Source organism: Rattus norvegicus, chromosome 15 (assembly GCF_021556685.1).
Source record: "Rattus norvegicus strain SHRSP/BbbUtx chromosome 15, alternate assembly SHRSP_T2T, whole genome shotgun sequence".
Taxonomy (NCBI): Eukaryota; Metazoa; Chordata; class Mammalia; order Rodentia; family Muridae; genus Rattus; species Rattus norvegicus.
The window spans coordinates 105,288,126-105,305,637 of record NC_141548.1 but is presented as its reverse complement, the minus strand read 5'-3'; the positions used below and the strand labels follow the sequence as shown (position 1 = coordinate 105,305,637).

Here is a 17,512-nt window from a genome sequence, read left to right as displayed (position 1 = left end):
AGTCTTCCGAAAATGTGATTATTACAATATTATATGAGAAAATAGTAAAAACTGTAAACATTTCTTTACTTCATTGTCTATAAAACAGAGATAATCGTACTTTAGACTATCTATATGGATTTTTAAAGCATCCGAGAAACCAGTTAGTGTACACCATTTCTCTAAAAAGGAGAATGACTAGTGCAGGAGGAGCCCTAATCCTGCCCCCATCAGAGACCCTTATCACCTGATCTTTACTCAGGGACACATGGGGCTGACAATTTAGGTCAGTGGTGGAGTCCTTGCTTAGTAACCACAAGTCCCTGAGCTCCATCCCAGTGCTGAAGAGTCACAGAAGAGAGCACAAGCCAAGGGCACAGAAGCAAACCTACGTGACGTCAGGAGCTCAGGAACTGGCTTTCCCTCACCCTGAAGGAACTGTGTGCCTGGATTAGCCACTTCCTGAGGAGATAAAGATATCAGCTTCCTCTAGCACATGCAGTTCTGACTTGTGATTTGCCCTTCGGCTGCCCACAGAAGCTCTACCACCCTTTACTTCTTACTTCTTGTCTGATAATGTCCAGCATCTGCAGCTCTCCACCCTTGTATTCTGACCTGCAGGGGATGACGACATCAAGGAGACATTTCTCCAATATGTGCAGTCTTAGTTAACTCATATAGACACCACATGGCAGATCGCCTGGACTTCGAAAGCACACCACCAGGCCTTCTCACTCCTCTGTGTTTGTCATCCTCTCTCTCCTGCTCTGGAAGAACATGTAACTCTCAGAGATAGGTCTGTGGAATGTGACTAGGGATATCATGGGGCTGAAAGGATCCTACTGTATGGAGAAAGGGCAGTAAGTGAGACCCAGCAGAGACATGAGGCTCTCTGAGGCTTTGTTCTATGCTACGTTACACACACTGCGGAAGTCTCAGTCTGGTAGCCATGGATAAGTAATGACTGATATAGCAGCTGTGTGACCTTGAGCAACTTCTGCTTCTTCACCTGTAAAGGGAAAATACTATACCCACCTGATGGGCTGTTAAGGAAAGCAAAGGAGTTCATGCATGCTAAGCATTTGGACAGGTGCCTGGCTCAAAACAGTTTCAGATCTGAAGGAGAGAAGACTCGTCCAGTTGTAGCATGAATACAATCGATCTGGTTTTCCTTGTGTTCTTGTTTTATATAGCCTCATTATTGCCTTTTCGTCTTGCACAACAATTCACTCTTTATTAATGCCTTCAGATGTTAACAATAAAGAGTGAGGACAGCTGGAATATAATTTCTTTCTTTAAAAGAGTATTTATACACTAACAAATATGGGTTCCTTGTGGCCTATGAGATGGCTCAGTAGGTAAAGACACTGGCCACCAAGCATGACAGTCTGAGTTCAATCCTTGAGACCCACACAGTGTTCTCCCATAAGGTGTCCTATGACCACATGCACACTCCTGCACATATAATAAATACATATAATAAGAAATAGAGGACAAATTAACACTCAAATGCATAAAGGCTCATAAGGCAAATTTAACAATTAACAAATGAAATGGCGAACAATACTCTCTTATATTAAAAGTCATATGTTTAAAAAATGTGATTATTTTTTAGGCAAAGGCGACTTAATAGGAAATACAGAGGCCAGGCTCTGTTAGACTCTTTCAAATCAGTTTGATGTGACCAGCAGAGAGACTAGCTCTCCAGAAGTCTATACCACTGTGAGGGACATACGTAACCAACCTTGTTACACGCATTAATGACCTCTGAGGTGAAGGGGTTAAGAGATGAGTAATGAGGACAAGGCCCTAACTACAGTGGATGTGGTGAGCAGAGCAATGGGAGCTCGAAGAGAGTCCCTCGGACCTCAGCGCAGGAGCTGCACTCTCTGAGAAGGACGCTCTCAGCATCCAGCCCTCAGAGGCCACTCCGTCATCTTGGCACAGCACTTATCAGACTACAGGAGCTCAGAAGCGCTTTCTGGTCTTAAAGCTTGACGATGCCAGCAAGCTCTGACTCCTGTAAGTGGAATTAATATTTATCTAATTAAAATATTAAAATGGTATTTATTTTAAAAGAATAGCCAACTTAATGCTAATAGTTAAATATAATATTTTATAACACACTCAGTAAAAGTAGAAATATTTTGCATTTTTGCAAATCCCTAACATTTGGCTTAGTAGAAGACACTCGGATTCTCTCATTTGAGCATTGGCTCTGTTGGAATAAGAGATCAAATAGACACTAGAAAACTCTGCTGCCCAATCCTGAAGAAGATGAGGAGAAAACTTATACCACAAAGTTTTCACTGCAGGATCTAGCAGAACCTCAAAAGCCCCCAAGGGACCTAAGACACACTAGAGCCAACATAGCCCACCTTGATTTTCTTCACAGCCTTCATTATGGTTCTAGATTTAATGCATCATTAACCACCCCCCCATACTGCACAAGAACTCCATAAAGCCCAGGCCCTATCTGTGATCAGTGTTGTGGACAGTGTCGGTGAAGACACTGACCAATGCCACTCCTAGGACAGGGCATGTCCCTGACTGTGGTTAACACAGTTCTTGCCTGTTTTATCTAAAACTTTTCCACAACAGGTACTAAGAATTCAGCATTCCATTGGGAAGGAGCTGTTCAGAACCACTCATGTCCCTGGCTCTCCTGTTACAGAATTCCCTGTAACACTTCAGCTCAGGAAATCAAATGGAACCCTGCATATACAACCCAGTCTCACTGTCTGGGTTCATTCAAAAGCACATGACAGGTCCGACAGACCTGAGGCACAGCACGGTGGTTCCCTCCAGAGACTGGCACCAGTGCATATACCGATTTCCACCAGGAGAAAGCTTAATTAAATGAAGTAAGTGTCTCTTTGCAATTTTGCTACCACTGAAGCCTTTCACACAGATTCTAACCCTTTACTAAAGGAATTCAAGGTTGATTCCTGGCAAAAACACACACAAACACACATACGCATGCATGCATGCACACGTGTGTACACACACGAACACATGTCATAAATGCATACACATACTTAAACACACACTCACATACATGTACACACTCACATACATACTCACATACAAATACACATGTATATAATACATATGCACTCACACCACACAGATACACATTCACACACACACACACACTCAGACATAACCTCAGTGGAAGCTGCTAATTCTAGCACATCAGTCTTTCTCAACTGCCTCGAGAGAAAGTGGTTATTCTGTGAGACTAAAGAATTAATAAGAATAAGGTAACATGAAAAAAAGGACTACAGTTCTGAAATTTGTATTTTATTATAAATGAAACACAAATGAATCAAAATTCAATATTTTTGTATGTGGCAACTAGCTAGCCCTGGAGATAATGGTAATTTCCTTTGTCTGTTCTCATCTGAGCACACATCGTAGCGGCACAGCATGAGAAACGGAGAAGGCTCTCAGCAGAAGCAGCTTACTGGCATGGGGTGCAAAGCATCAGGTTTTAATGGAATACTGGGACTTGGTGCTTATGCTTTAAATTAAGCTCTGGGCTTTTGTCACTGTTATCTGTTTTGCTGGCTTAGGTTTTTTATTTTTTATAATTATTTTATTTATTCTTCTCTCATATATTACATCAGTTTCCCCTCCCTCCACTCCTCCCAGTCCCCCTCATCTACCCTCTCCCTGAGATCCATTCCTGTTGCCCTTTATAAGAGCAGGCCTTCCAGGAATATCAACCGAGCATGGCCTAACAAATTACAATAAGGCTAAGCACAGCACTCATATCAAGGCTGGCCGAGGCTAAACAGTAGGGGAAAAGGGTCCAAGAAGCAGACGACAGAGTCAGAGACACCCCGCTCCCACTATACTGTCTCACTACACATGTGTATAGCCCAGGCCGGCCATGAATTCTCAGCTGTCTGCCTGCCTCAGCCTTCTGAGTGCTAGGATTCCAAGCCTTCACTACCAGGCCCAGCTGCATGAAGGTTTTTAAACAACCAGGTAAAGGGAGTGGTATTTGATTGTAAGAGCCAACATCATCTCGGACAATATCCTTTTTGTGGACCTCCTTCTACCCTAGTGGCAATAACGTTAAGTCAATAATGACACACCTTGAGCCAAGAGAGCTAGGGCTTTTAGAAAGCATATCCTGTTGAGTTAATTTGGTTTCTGTTCACTAAGAATTAAAAAACAGAACACTGTGCTCTTTCTCTGTCACTGGACATATAATGTATAAGAGTTGAAGGTAAGGGAAAGGAGTAACGTTCTTAGATAAGGTCCAGTCGATAACAAAGGCCAGTGTCATCTCATTACTTCTGCTTTTTTGCCATTTTAGACAGCATGTACTTAAAAGCTTAATTTTAGAATGAATGTAGGACTGGCCGGGAAGAATCCCCAGCCGCATAGAAATGTGATAATTAATGTTACTTCATTTAATCCAATGAAATCTTCAACTTAGCACTTTCACTTGAAAATCATTCCTACTGAATTCTAAACTTAAGGGTTAAATACAAATACATCAATGAAAATCAATTCTAACTGGAAGAGTTACTTTAAAACAGCAATAAAATTAGCATTACAACATAAAAACACAAGATAATTCTCAAAATGACCTTTCTACATTGATTTTTAGAATTTCAAGCTTTAACTCAGTAAATTCTCTTGTCTGAGAGAGGCAGAGCCAGGACAACCCCGAGTGTGAAAGGTTTAAGAAGCACGTCTGCCTCTAACGAATGGAATCTGCATGAAATGTCTGAGTCAAATAAATCAGAAATGCTAATAGGAAAAAAAAGATGAACATATATGCTCAAATAAGATTAAAAGACATGGAGCTAGAGAGATGGCTCAGCAGTTAAGAGCACCAGCTGTTCTTCCAGAGGACCAGAGTTCAATTCCCAGCACCCACATGGCAGCTAACAACTGTCTGTTATTCCAGTTCCAGGGGAACCCACACCCTTACACAGACATACATGTATGTAAAACACCAATGCATATAAAATAAACATAAATTAATTATTAAAAGAAAAAGAAAAAAAGATTGGGAGATATATTTGACTCTTCTAGCCAAAGACAAGAGTTTTAAACAAATTAAGGACAATTTAAATGAATTGTCTTTATAGTTGAAACATGCCCCATGATCTATATGGACTGTACCATTTGTTTCCAGATTATCTCATAGACTTTAGAATCAGAAACCATGTTGTTATATTTTAAGATTTAACATAAATATCCACATACAGTACTCACCTCTTCCTTCAGTAACAACCCCCTGAGCTCACTGTGACTTACGAAATGAGAGGCTTTGTAGTGCACATGATGAGAAGCGGTCTTTTCAGAGACACTTCACCTCAGGCCATGAATACAACCGGCCCACCACCTATTTGCAGCCCGTGTTTAGTAAGAGCTGAAAACGTGGATTTCTGATCTTTAGCAACCCGTGAGACAATCCTGCTATGACACTGGCCTCCAGGGCCACAAGGAGAAACACTGGAAGTCTACAGTGTCGCATATGGCTGAACCATAATGTTTGGTAGGTTAGATGGAAATCAGTTCATTTTTCTTGTATGGCAGTCATTCTCAATTTGTGGGCCATGACCACTGTGGGTGCTGCATATCAGATACTTATGATTCATAACACTAGCAAAATTACAGTTATGAAGTAGCAATGAAATAATTGTATGGGTAGGGATCATCAAACACGAGGAACTGTATTAAAAGGTTCCAGCATTAGGAAGGCCAAGACCCAGCATCTTGTGGTGTCTTCAGCTTACAGTGAGTTATGTCTAGGGGTACAACCCATCCTAAGGTGATGAACCTCTATAGTGTTGAAGAAGCAAAGAGGAAACCCAGAGCAAGAGAGCATTAGCAACAATCAATATCAGACAAAAGAGTAGCCATCATGCAAACAACGATACCACTTAATAACATACAAACCCAGCCAACATCATCAGACAAGTTCAAATAAAACCACAACGAAACACCACTACTTGGTGAGACGGAAGTGTACCAAGAATGCACAGTGGCACAATCACACCTACTAGCACTCAGATTCTAACAGAGACCACGCCTCCTCCTCCCAGTCCCAAATGTTTAGCAAGCAGAACTGCAACCCACCACAATGGCACTGGAAGTCAGCCAATTTCTAAGAATATACCCAGGTGGAGGGGAAAAATCATCATGCCAACAATGCTCCCACAGCTTGCGGTGACCTGGTCCCTCTGCATTGTTTCCATGGCACTCACCAATGGGACCAGATATCCTCAAAAGAGCGTCTGCAATGGTACACTCTGTGGAACATACTTGATATTCAGGAAGTTATATGCCAAATAAGAATTTTGCCCTTTTGGGGGTTGGGAACTTAGCTCAGTGGTAGAGCGCTTGCCTAGGAAGCGCAAGGCCCTGGGTTCAGTCCCCAGCTCCGGAAAAAAAAAAAAGATAAATAAATCTTAAAAAAAAAAAAAAAAGAATTTTGCCCTTTTGCATATAAAAAAGGGAAGAGGGCCTCTTCGTTATGAGCTACGAATTTTCAAAGCAAAGAAAAACAACAGTCTTTTGAATCCAAACCCGTCTTTTTGTGATGGGAGGAAAGTTCTTTTGTAGGCTGAAGGCCTTTTAACTCGTAACCTTAAGTCTCCAATAATTTTTAACATTCATTGAAATTACTATGTTGAAATCACTAGGACAGATAAAGAGAAAGCAGAGACTGATAAAAACAAAGGCTCTTCAGTTCATCAATGAAAGGTTAAAACAGCAACAATTTTAACGTAACAATAGTATGCCAAGGAAAGATTTTTTTTTTTAACTTCTGTAGTATTCTAGAAATCTGAAGGATAATATCTACCTCATTAAAAAGACAAAAAATAATCTTCAGGAAAGTTAGCCATGAGCAGTGTTTTTAAGCTGGAAAAGGCAGGGAGAGGCTCAGTGCAGTGAGGAAAGTGTGGGAAGCGTGTGACAGAAGAGAGGCGGCCTACCTGGCAGCACTGCGAGGTCAGGGTCAGTAGAGGAGCAGCATTGTTGGTAAAAGGAAATGAAGAAGATAAGATTATCAAAACAGCTCAGGGAGACAGGAAAGAAAGGTGGGTCCTTCTTCACTCTCCTCTCCAATACGAACAGCCAAGTGGAAGGGATAGTTTTATCTTGATCCAGAGAAAACTTTGATCCCTCACAGTGATTTCTTTTCTGAATTAAAATCACGTACCTATGCTGTGAAGCCTTGAAGAGTGGGGCTTACCCCTGACTCATTTTCATATCCTCCAATGCCTTGGGCAGAAATGCCAAGCAAGTATCTGGAATGACCACACTGGCCATATCATTTAACTTTCCTGAGTGTCACACACTCATCTCTACCTGGAGTTACCAACTTCTAAAAAGGGTATGGCATGTATTCTAGGGCTTGGCAGACCACTCGTCTCTGTTGTTCCACGACAAAAGCAGCCATAGACAAATACATAAATGAGTGGGCATGGGTAGGTTTTAATAAAACTTTATCGATAAAAAGCAGGATATGGGGTTGGGGATTTAGCTCAGTGGTAGAGCAAGCGCAAGGCCCTGGGTTCGGTCCCCAGCACCAGGAAAAAAAAAAAAAAAAGCAGGATATATTTGTTCCACAGACATCAGCTTTCTAACACTTTACACAAATGTAAACATAAAAGACTACACTCTATGAAAATGCAAGATCAACAAGAGCTCTAAACCATTAACCCATTTCTCCAGTTTGCAAATCATGTTTTATTGCAAAATTTTCATGAAAATTCCAGAGAGAGAGAGAGAGAGAGAGAGAGAGAAGGGGTATACACAAGGACAACTCGGGTACACAACATCATACCTTATAATCTAAACCTTTATATACTTCCACCTGACTTTTCTTGACAGATGTTACCCTGTGGCTTTGTTTTTAATCCAGAAAGGAAGCAAGTTACAATAGACAATTCTAGACTCTAATTCTGCAATCTATAGAACTGCTCCAATTTAAATTTAGAGAGCTTTGAGTTTCATCTAGAAAGTGATAAATATAAACAATGCTCCGTAGAACAAAGTACAAGTTACAAAGTGTGGACAAAAAAAATCTAATATATTAGAATAAGTAAGATAATCTAAGCCAGAGGTAGCACACACCTTCAATCCAATCACTTAGGAGGTAGAGGCAGGCAGATCTCTGTGAGTTCAAGGCCAGTCTGGACTGAAGAATGAGTGCCAAGACAGCCAGTACTACACAGAGAAACACTATCTTTAAAAAAAGAAAGGAAGGAAGGAAGGAAGGAAGGAAGGAAGAAAGAAAGGAAAAAAAGATAATTTAATATCTGACATAATTGATCCAATAACTTCGAAAATTCTAACATTAATCAAAATCATATTTAGTTCCTAAAACTTAGGTTTCAGTGTCATCTTGAACATAATTATATGTAAAAATCATATATATATAATTATTTATATTATAATTTATATATAGTATGTGTAAATATATAATATATAAAATAATTATATATAATTAGTTTGATACAAATATAGGTTAATCCACCTAGCTAGGATGATGCCATGAGTGCAACATTTAAATCATTTAAAAGTACTTTTCCCAAAATAAAACCAAAAAGATCTGATCGTGTCACTGTTTAGAATAAAAATGGGGAAAAAATTAAATCTTACTTCTGGCCTCATTTCCTATGCTCACAGTAAAAACTGAGTACCTATAGCAAGTCAACAAACAACCTGGCTTATTTACATAAATATTTATTTTTATTTTTTAATTACATGTATGCATGTGTCTGTGTGGAGTATGTGTACCTGAGTGCAAATGCCCACAGAAGCTAGAAGTGGGAGCTGTGTCTGTAGACTTAGAGTGCTGCTAGTTACCATATCTGGGTCTTCTGCACCAGCAGTGTATACTCAACCACCAAGCCTTCTCTCCAGCCCCACATTTACACTTTAAAGTCAGATCAAATAATGGATCAAATCAAATGGATCCAAATGGTAACTTTAATTCTTCTCTAGTCTGATAATCATTCATCAAGACCTGGATTACAGAATGAAAACATTCACTTTTAACAATCACCAAAAAGTCAGTAAATCAATTAGAATTCTATAATTCAGGAGTCTACGGTGAACAACTCATGTCTGGATGCTGCTTTCTGGAATAAGACAATCATTTCTGGCTTATTACAGACTTACCAAACACTTTGCAAACTCTTTGTTTTCTGACAGGAATCCATAACCTGGGTGTACCTTTGGAATGAAAACAAAAGGTTCTCTTAGCTTTGTTACATTCTAAGTCTGTCTAAGCCACAGGGTATCCACTGTTGAAGGTGACTTCCTCTCTGACTAGCTCATTTCACTTTTCTGCGAGAGAGTCAAATTCTTCCTTTGCTCTGTCAGCAGGTCACAATGGCATCTACGTGACTCTGTCAACAGAAACTCACCTGACTTATTTCCTGAGGCTGGTCGACAAATTTAAAGAACTTCCCAAGGGCTAGTGGGCCAAAGAGCTGCCATATACAACCCTTGGCAAAACAGATGAAAACCTCAGGAGCAGCTGCACTCAAGCCAGGCTGCCAGGGTGTGGTGGTGCTTGCCTTTAATCCTAGCACTCCACAAACAGGCCCCCAGCAGACTGCTGTGACTTGGAGGCCAGCCTGGTCTGCATAGTGATTTCCAGGCCAACCAGGGTTATGTAGAGAGACTCTGCCTAAATAAATAAATCAAGCAAGCAAGCAAGCAAACAAACAAACAAACAAGCCAGCCCAAGCTCTAAGTCCCACAGTATACATTATTTCTAATATCAAAAGGTGTTCAAAAGCTCCCCAGAGCCTGTCAAACTGCTCCCAGATGAACATTTGGTTTAACTTGTTCTTTGTATCATCTATTTTTTTTCCTTCTGGTAACTCTCCTTTCTCTCCTCCCTCCACATTTGGCCATCCACAATTAGTTGGTGTTATCTTCCCCATAAACTAGTGTACAGTCCTAATCAAGGCATTTCACTTTACCACACGGCTGACCATAAGCCACACCAACATCAGTCAGTGTTGGAGCAATCTAAGGTAAAATACTTCTGCTAAAAGGAGAGCCAGGTTCCTGAAGGAGCCAGAGTTGGAACCCGAAACAGCTACAAATCTGATGTTTGAACCCGAGCCAAGTGTCATGGACATGGAACAGAATAAGTTAACCACTGTACAATAGGAAAAGACTCACTGCACCATTGCATCTAAATAGAAAATTCCACTGGAGACTTCTGACAAGCGAGGGTTAAAACAGTACAAGTTTTACTTCTGTTAAGTGCTAATGTGCTATAAGGATCCACAGTATGGAATCATAGAACAGAAGTTTTATTTAAACACATCTTTCTAAAGAAATGAGCAGAGCGCTAAGGCATTCCTGGCTAGGGCCAGATAGCACTGCCTTTAACATTAAGTGGAAAGTTAGTTCTCTGATTAAAAGCAACAAGCGAAAATTACTATACCTGATGTCAGAAACTAATTCTTCCTTGGATTCGACACCATCCAACCCAAACTGGGGGTGGGGAAAGGATTTATCAATCTAAGTTGTTAGCATTTTGCTGACACTAACAGACTGAGATAATTAGCAAATACACATTTTATTTCTAGCAGTGAAACTAAGTGTGCACAATTTCTAAATGACTAAATTGGAATTTAAACAGTCTTTTCAGAACCTGATTATGATACAGAAGTTTGGGGGCTTTGCTTTTTGTCTTTAATGCTCTTATTCTACTGAAAGGGTTAATACTCAAAACTAATTGGGATTTCTTTCTTCCTGGCAAGTGTGGAACTGAACCCAGGCTGCTCCCTGGTGTGAGAGCTGAACCCAGCAGACACCTGCAGCATCAGCCACCAACACTGCCAGATGCTGCAAAGCCTTTGATTTCCAGCAGCAAATCCGACCACATTTAACTCATGTGACACACACAAACTGACTGCAACAGCATTTTCAATCATTCTTCCTTATTTTTTTCTAATACAAACTCTAGCTCCTGCTCACTGCACATGAAGCAGCCGCAGTAGACAGGCTCATTCCGACTCACAGCTTGGGCCCCGGTTTTCTTAATGGCCTCCATGATGGCATCCATGTTGAGGTAGCTTTTACTGGTGGGAGCTGGGCCAACACAGACAGCCTCATCCGCCATTTTCACATGAACCTAAAGAGAAAAATCTCTGTATTACAGATGCTCTGTAAAAAGAATTATAATCACCCATCAACAGATGCAAAACTGCAAGTCGGGTTGTCTCACAGTTACCCACAGAATCAAATTTCTTTTCAAATATTCACTAAAAACAACAATGCAACAAAAAAGGTCCGGGGTCTGCATCACTCATGACTTCATTTATTACACATGCCTAACCAAACAATTTCTATAACACACCTGTACCCCCTCTCCAGTTCATCCATGCATAGATATGATACCGAAAAGTACCTCACTACATGGGACCAGACTGGCCCAATGTTTTAATAACAGGCGCATTCATGCCCAGTTCTGAGCAAGCTCCCCAGGAAGTGGGGATAATTAGAGGGACTGAATGGATGGATGCAATGAGTCCCTGCACAGCATCAGGTCGGCACCAGGCTCAAATTAAAGCCCAGGACTAAAGAGTTCAATATCATAACACATGAACCAGAAAATTCTGAGAAACACTTAAATACTCTCACATTAGAGCCTTGTCCATTTTACACTTCGTCTTTGAAAAAAGGGAAGAAGATGTGTATAGTAAATGCTCAACCTATTTAAATGCATCAAATTCAGGCATGCGCTGTCTATTTTTAAGACAACTTACATAACTGTGTTTTGTTCTATGTGTTTTTGCGTAAAAGGAAGTTAGGTGGGCATTCAATAGTGAAAAGAATAAACTGTTGAATTTCAAAAGGAATCTACCCTTTTGAAAATAGTCATAGTAGGCTTTTGAAGTGGTATCTCCTAATGATTTTATAGCTTAAGAAACTCACAGTCAGATTAATTATTTTGAAAGGCAGATACATAAAAGTGGGCATAAACATACACCTGACGAAGTATGATCCACTTCCCTACTGAGAAAATCTATAGTAGAAAAATTTCAATGTTTCTAAGTTATAACCTTTAGTTTTGAACTAATTTTTAAAAACCACTTTTTGAAATAATATCTAGAGATTAACAAAGTAGACTTTTAGAAAAAATCTGAATTACTTTTATTAATTCAAAGAAAAATTTCCAATTAAGTAATAAAGCCATTGCATATTAAAAGGTAAATAATAACCAACTCAAGGAAGTTACAGACCAATATTTTAATATGAGATATTCAAATACACTCCTTTAATGAGGCAAGCTCCAAGCCTCGATTAAGGCTTTTAAACACACTGTCTTTCTAAGCAGGCTCTCTCCCTTTGCTTAGCTCTGCCTGGCTTATTCCCAGCTCCACGTTTCTCTGTTGTTTTAAGACACCTCAGACTCTGGTATTATCAATTTGTCGTTGTAATTAAAGCTGTGGGTTTTGAAAACATGAAAACTTAATGAACCTGTTGAAATGCATGCTCCAGGTAAGCATAGCTGTGAGAGTTAAATGCACACTTACTTTATATAATTTATTTCTGACAGGATGTGCTGAACTTTTCCTGGGCACGTCACATTTAGATGACCTTCCTTTAATCTGAACTTCCACAATGTTGGCACTGAATCACACTCCACCTAAGAATTTCATTTGAACGTCTTTACCATCTATGTTATTATGATGTGTGTATTTCCTTCACCAGTCCTGATGATATACAAGAGAAAGACTATGCTTTAAATTCTTTTTAAATTTTCCTAACAATGCTATGTGCTAAAATATTCAGGATGATTATTTATTTAATAACTTGTATTATTAAATGGTAAAACTATTGTCTTTAAAGGAAAAAAGAAAACCACCACAATAGTAAGTCATTGTCTTTGACGATAAAGTTGAGCTACACCCAAAGGACACCTCAAATAATGGATCTGGCAATGCCACATGTGTGGTGGGAAAAATTAAAAGATACACTAATGCCCAAAATCTCTTCAATGAACACACACAGAAAAGGGGAAAGGAAGACTCTGGTGGCACTGGAACTCCAGACTCTAGTCCTGTCTTCAAAGCTTCCATGTGCTGCGCACCTAACTTTCCTGTGGTTCTTTAGTTGCCACAGTAGACACGCTTCTCCGCACCTCACAACCCCAGGTAACGTGTCAAGGACAAGCTCAGAGTCCAACACAATGCTGCTGCTGACTCACATTGCTCTAATAAATACTCTGATGCCTTATGCATCCCAACAAGGTCGAAACTGCAGTGGACTTGACAGAGAAGGGCTGCACACACCTTCTAAAAGGATTGCTTTTCTGTCTTCAGAAATAAATTACTTCTCTGTCTCAGAAATAAGCTACTTCTCTGTCTCCTTCACTACAGAGGATGGGGAGATAGATAGATAGATAGATAGATAGATAGATAGATAGATAGATAGATAGATAGATAGATAGACAGACAGACAGATCGATCCCAACAAACTCACAGTCTAGCTAAGCTTAGGGCCGGAGCTGATGGAGTATGTGCCTCGGGGCAGAGGTGGAGACCAACTAGAATCCCCTTACCTTATTTGCCACAGAGAAAGTAACAGAGTGAAGCAGAAAGGCTAGCTTTTAAAACTTCTGAAACTGGGGCCAGGCATGATAGCACATGCCTTTAATCACAATACTAAGAGGCAGAGAAAGGCAGATGTCTGCAAGTTTGAGGCCAACATGTCTACACAGTGAATTTCCCAGTAAGACCTTATTCCAAAAGCTCTTGAACCCCTTTTGAGCTACCAGGTGAACGTTGTTGTTATTGCTGTGTGGGAGGCACTTTCTTTGGTTTACTTTTATTTTTTAACTTTGGAGAAGCACCTGTACAGTTCTGAAGAGACTTTGCTTACCAAAGTCTTTAGGCTTGAAGTATTTCAGCATCTTAAAAAAAAAACAGATTTTAAGTAATTTAATTTAAAAAAAGAAAAATATAGCAATCACAGACTTTAAACTGAGGCAAATTAATCCAATGATTAATTTAAAAAAAGCAACGTGTTTATAGTAAGACTGCTCCATACCCAAAAAATCAAGTGTTTTTCAAAAGAGACTGCTAGTTTCTTTCATGCACAAACAGTTTTATATTTTTATTTTATTGTTTTTAATTCTTTGTAGAAGAGTTGCTTGGATCAGCCTATTTTTCCTAAATAAGGAACTTCAGGGTGTTATTTTTTTTAGAGTCGTCTTCCCATTGTCTTTTTGAAAATAAAATTATGCTTGTCGAGAGTTCACGAGGCCTTGGGTTCAAGAGCCAGCACCACCCATGCAAAAATCTAATTACTTAACTGTGTGGATAAAGACAAGTGCTTCGGTAGGAAAACGCCTGAACATATAAATATAAATATTGCAAACTAGAGCTTATGCTGACTTACATTCTATTAAGAGGAACATTCCCACAGCAAATATAATTGAGCACCTCAACTTCAATCTAATGGAGAAAATTTTTTATTAGTGGGGTTTTTGTTTGTTTGTTCATTCTCTGTTTCTGAGACAACGTCTCATGTATCCGAGGCTGGCCTCAAATCCATAATGCTGGTAAAAATGACCCTGGATTTCTGATCCTCCTGGCTCTGGTTTCTGAGTTCTAGGATTACAGTTCTGTGCCTCGGCGCCTGGTATTTTATGATCCTGGAGATTAAATTCAGATATCATGTCACAGTGATGGTGAGCTGACTAGCACAGTGTGGAGCAGTAACCATGCCACAGCCTGGTTCGGCCATCTACCCTGACAAACAGCTTAGGACTTAGCTGGTATTTGTGCACTACCAGTGTACTTGCTGCACTCAGCCACAAGAGGGCATCACACACCCTGGGCCATCTTTCTACCCCTTAGTTTATCTGTGTGTGTGTCTGTGCGTGTGTCTGTGTGTGTGTCTGTGCATGTCTGTGCGTGTGTGTGTGTGCGTGTGCGTGTGTGTGTGTGTGTGTGCGTGTGTGTGTTTTAAGGCAGGGTCTCTCTGTGTAACAGCCCTGGAACTCACTTTGTAGAACAGAATGGCCTCAAACTCACAGAGGATCACCTGCCTCTGTCTCCCAAGTGCTGGGATTACGCCACCACATCTGGAAGTTTATTACTTGTTAATGAACTCACTCATACTTCTGAATTCAACTCAAATTTTCAGGACATGAACAGAATATAGCCAGATTCTTTGCCAAAATGTAACACTCAGGAGGCAAAGGTAGGCAGATCTCCATCAATTCAAGGCCAGCCTGGTCTACACAGTTAGTTTCAGGCTAGCCAGAGCTACATAGAGAAACCCTATCTCAAATAAATTAAATAAGTAAACAATAAATAAATAAATAACAAATAAAAACTACATTCAATTTCCTTTGTGTTGTTTCCATGACACTCACCAAAAGGACCAGATATTCTGAAAAGATCATTTCAAATGCCAATTCTCATGAGAAAATATTTAATGTTATGAAATTTACATGCCAAATAAGAATCTTCCCCTGATGTGCACACACAAAAAATGAAGAGGGTCCCTTAATCATAAGCCACAATTTTTCATATGTAATGAAAACAGATAGCAATATGAAATTATCAAAAAAAGAAATTATTTAATGTATAATTTTGATATGTGAAAATAGAATTAATTGAGAAGAAAAACTACAACTGTTCCTCCATTTATAATGGGTTACATACCAGTGATCCCACTGTAAATAGATTATACCATTAGCCGAAAGTGTATTAAAGGGCTAATGAAATAGTTCAGTAAGTTAAGACATATCCAATCCACAGGACCCACAAGGTGAACAGAGAGGACTGACCCCTAAAGCTGTATCCTGACCTCCATCCATACAATGGCACACACATCCACATTTAAAGGACTAAAGATGTAGCTCAGTTTATAGAGTGCCTGAACCAAACACTGGGTTAGAGCCCCAGCACCACATAAACTGGGCACAGTGTATATATGTGTATTGTGTATAACCACAGTACTTGAAAGGTAGAGGCAGGCAGGAGCATCAGAAGTTTAAGGTCCTCCTGTGTCACGCAGTGATTCCAAGGCCAATCTGAGATAAATGCAACTATGTCTCAAAAACAGACACAGAAAAGGAAGTATGCTAAGTCCGCCTGTCAGCTTTCCGTTCCTGTAAACGACACGAGTCCACTTCTAAGAGGAAAGGTTGCCTGAGGCTCACTGGGAGGAGCGGTCTACAATCACACAGTGGAGAGTATATGTGAAGGTTACTGATCCCTCTGCCTGTTCAGAAAAGAGCAGAGGAAAGAGAGAGGAAGGAGAGGAAGGAGACGAAGGAAGGAAGGAGAGGAAGGAGAGGAAGGAAGGAGAGGAAGGAGAGGAAGGAAGGAGAGGAAGGAGGGGCTAGGGCTCATGATCCCCTTAAGCACTGGTCACCTCCTAAAGCTTCTACTGCCTTAGAACAGTTCAGGCCAGGGACTAAGCACTTCTCAGCATGTCATCTGAGGAACATTTCCAAACCAAACCTCAGCAACTAGCCTAGAAGACACCCTACCTTAAATTCTCTGTAAACTATACTGTAGTGTGCTGGCTGTTTCCCTCCTGATTTCAGGGCTAATCAAATCTTCAGTTCCTGCTACTATCCAGCATCAAAAAAAAAAGTTCGTATTATATACAGCTAGTCTGGGAAAATATCCACACTCCAAACTTGAATGATGGTCTCTACAAAGATGTGACACTTTTATAAAACTGTAAAATCAAGATTTTAGGACAGCTATGAGATGTCAGGAGACATCTACACAGGAAACCTTACAGAGTGGGTGGTTTCTGCCGTTTTGAAACCAAATCTCCTCCCCGCTCAGAAAGCACTGAGCTGAGCCGCGTCAGTACAGCCTCGGGATCTACAACACTTAATTAGAACAGTTCATGAAAGACACTCGCCTAGATTTAATTATAAAGGCTCCTTTACTCAATATCTAATATCCATTTGGGGAATACAGCATCGACTGAGAATTATTCTATGACTGACTCACAGAATCAACTCAACATGCAGTTGTCAACAGAATAAACCACTTCACAACACTGTTTCTTGCTTTCAGACCGCCTGCATGCTCTCTACCAGACACGCACACCTGCCCCCACGTCCTCCAGAAGACTTCCTCAGCATGGGCTCCAACTCAGAGAAAGCATCAGATGCAACTCCAACATGACCATCCTGGATAACTTTGCTGCTCCAACCAGGCAGCCACCATGATGGCTACCTAAAAGCGGCACAGACAGGCAGAAAGGCTGGAGGTCCAGGGAGTCCAATTAACATCTAGACAGCTGAGTGCCACTGGCATACTCACTCATGCTCAGAAAGCTTGTAAATGGTCGCATTACAGGTTTATTTCCAAATTCAGAGCCTGTACAAATAGATCTTTGAAATTAAGCAAAAACACAATGGTGTGATCGGCATTCTCCGGTCTTCACAGGCAATGAATGCACCACAATGCAGCAGGAAAGAGGACTGCACAGGAGTCCACACCTCAAAGCTCCTGTTTCAAGTGCACAGCAGTGAAGACCGTCCAAA

General features: G+C 40.4%; 1 protein-coding gene across 5 annotated transcripts in view; it reads right to left on the bottom strand.

Moving 5' to 3' along the window:
- Pcca (propionyl-CoA carboxylase subunit alpha) overlaps positions 1–17,512 on the bottom strand; it is a 334,592-nt gene that overhangs the window by 279,286 nt on the left and 37,794 nt on the right. For 3 of the 5 annotated variants that reach the window (XR_015638170.1, NM_019330.2, XM_087586568.1), the window contains 2 exon segments: positions 11,003–11,116; positions 9,139–9,192 (listed from right to left, as the gene is read on the bottom strand). The exons of the other annotated variants lie outside the window; for them this stretch is intronic. Coding sequence is in view for 2 of the 3 variants with exons in the window: in NM_019330.2 (NP_062203.2) it covers positions 9,139–9,192; positions 11,003–11,116 (168 nt within the window). In the remaining variant the exon portion in view is untranslated. 5 annotated transcript variants of the gene reach the window in all.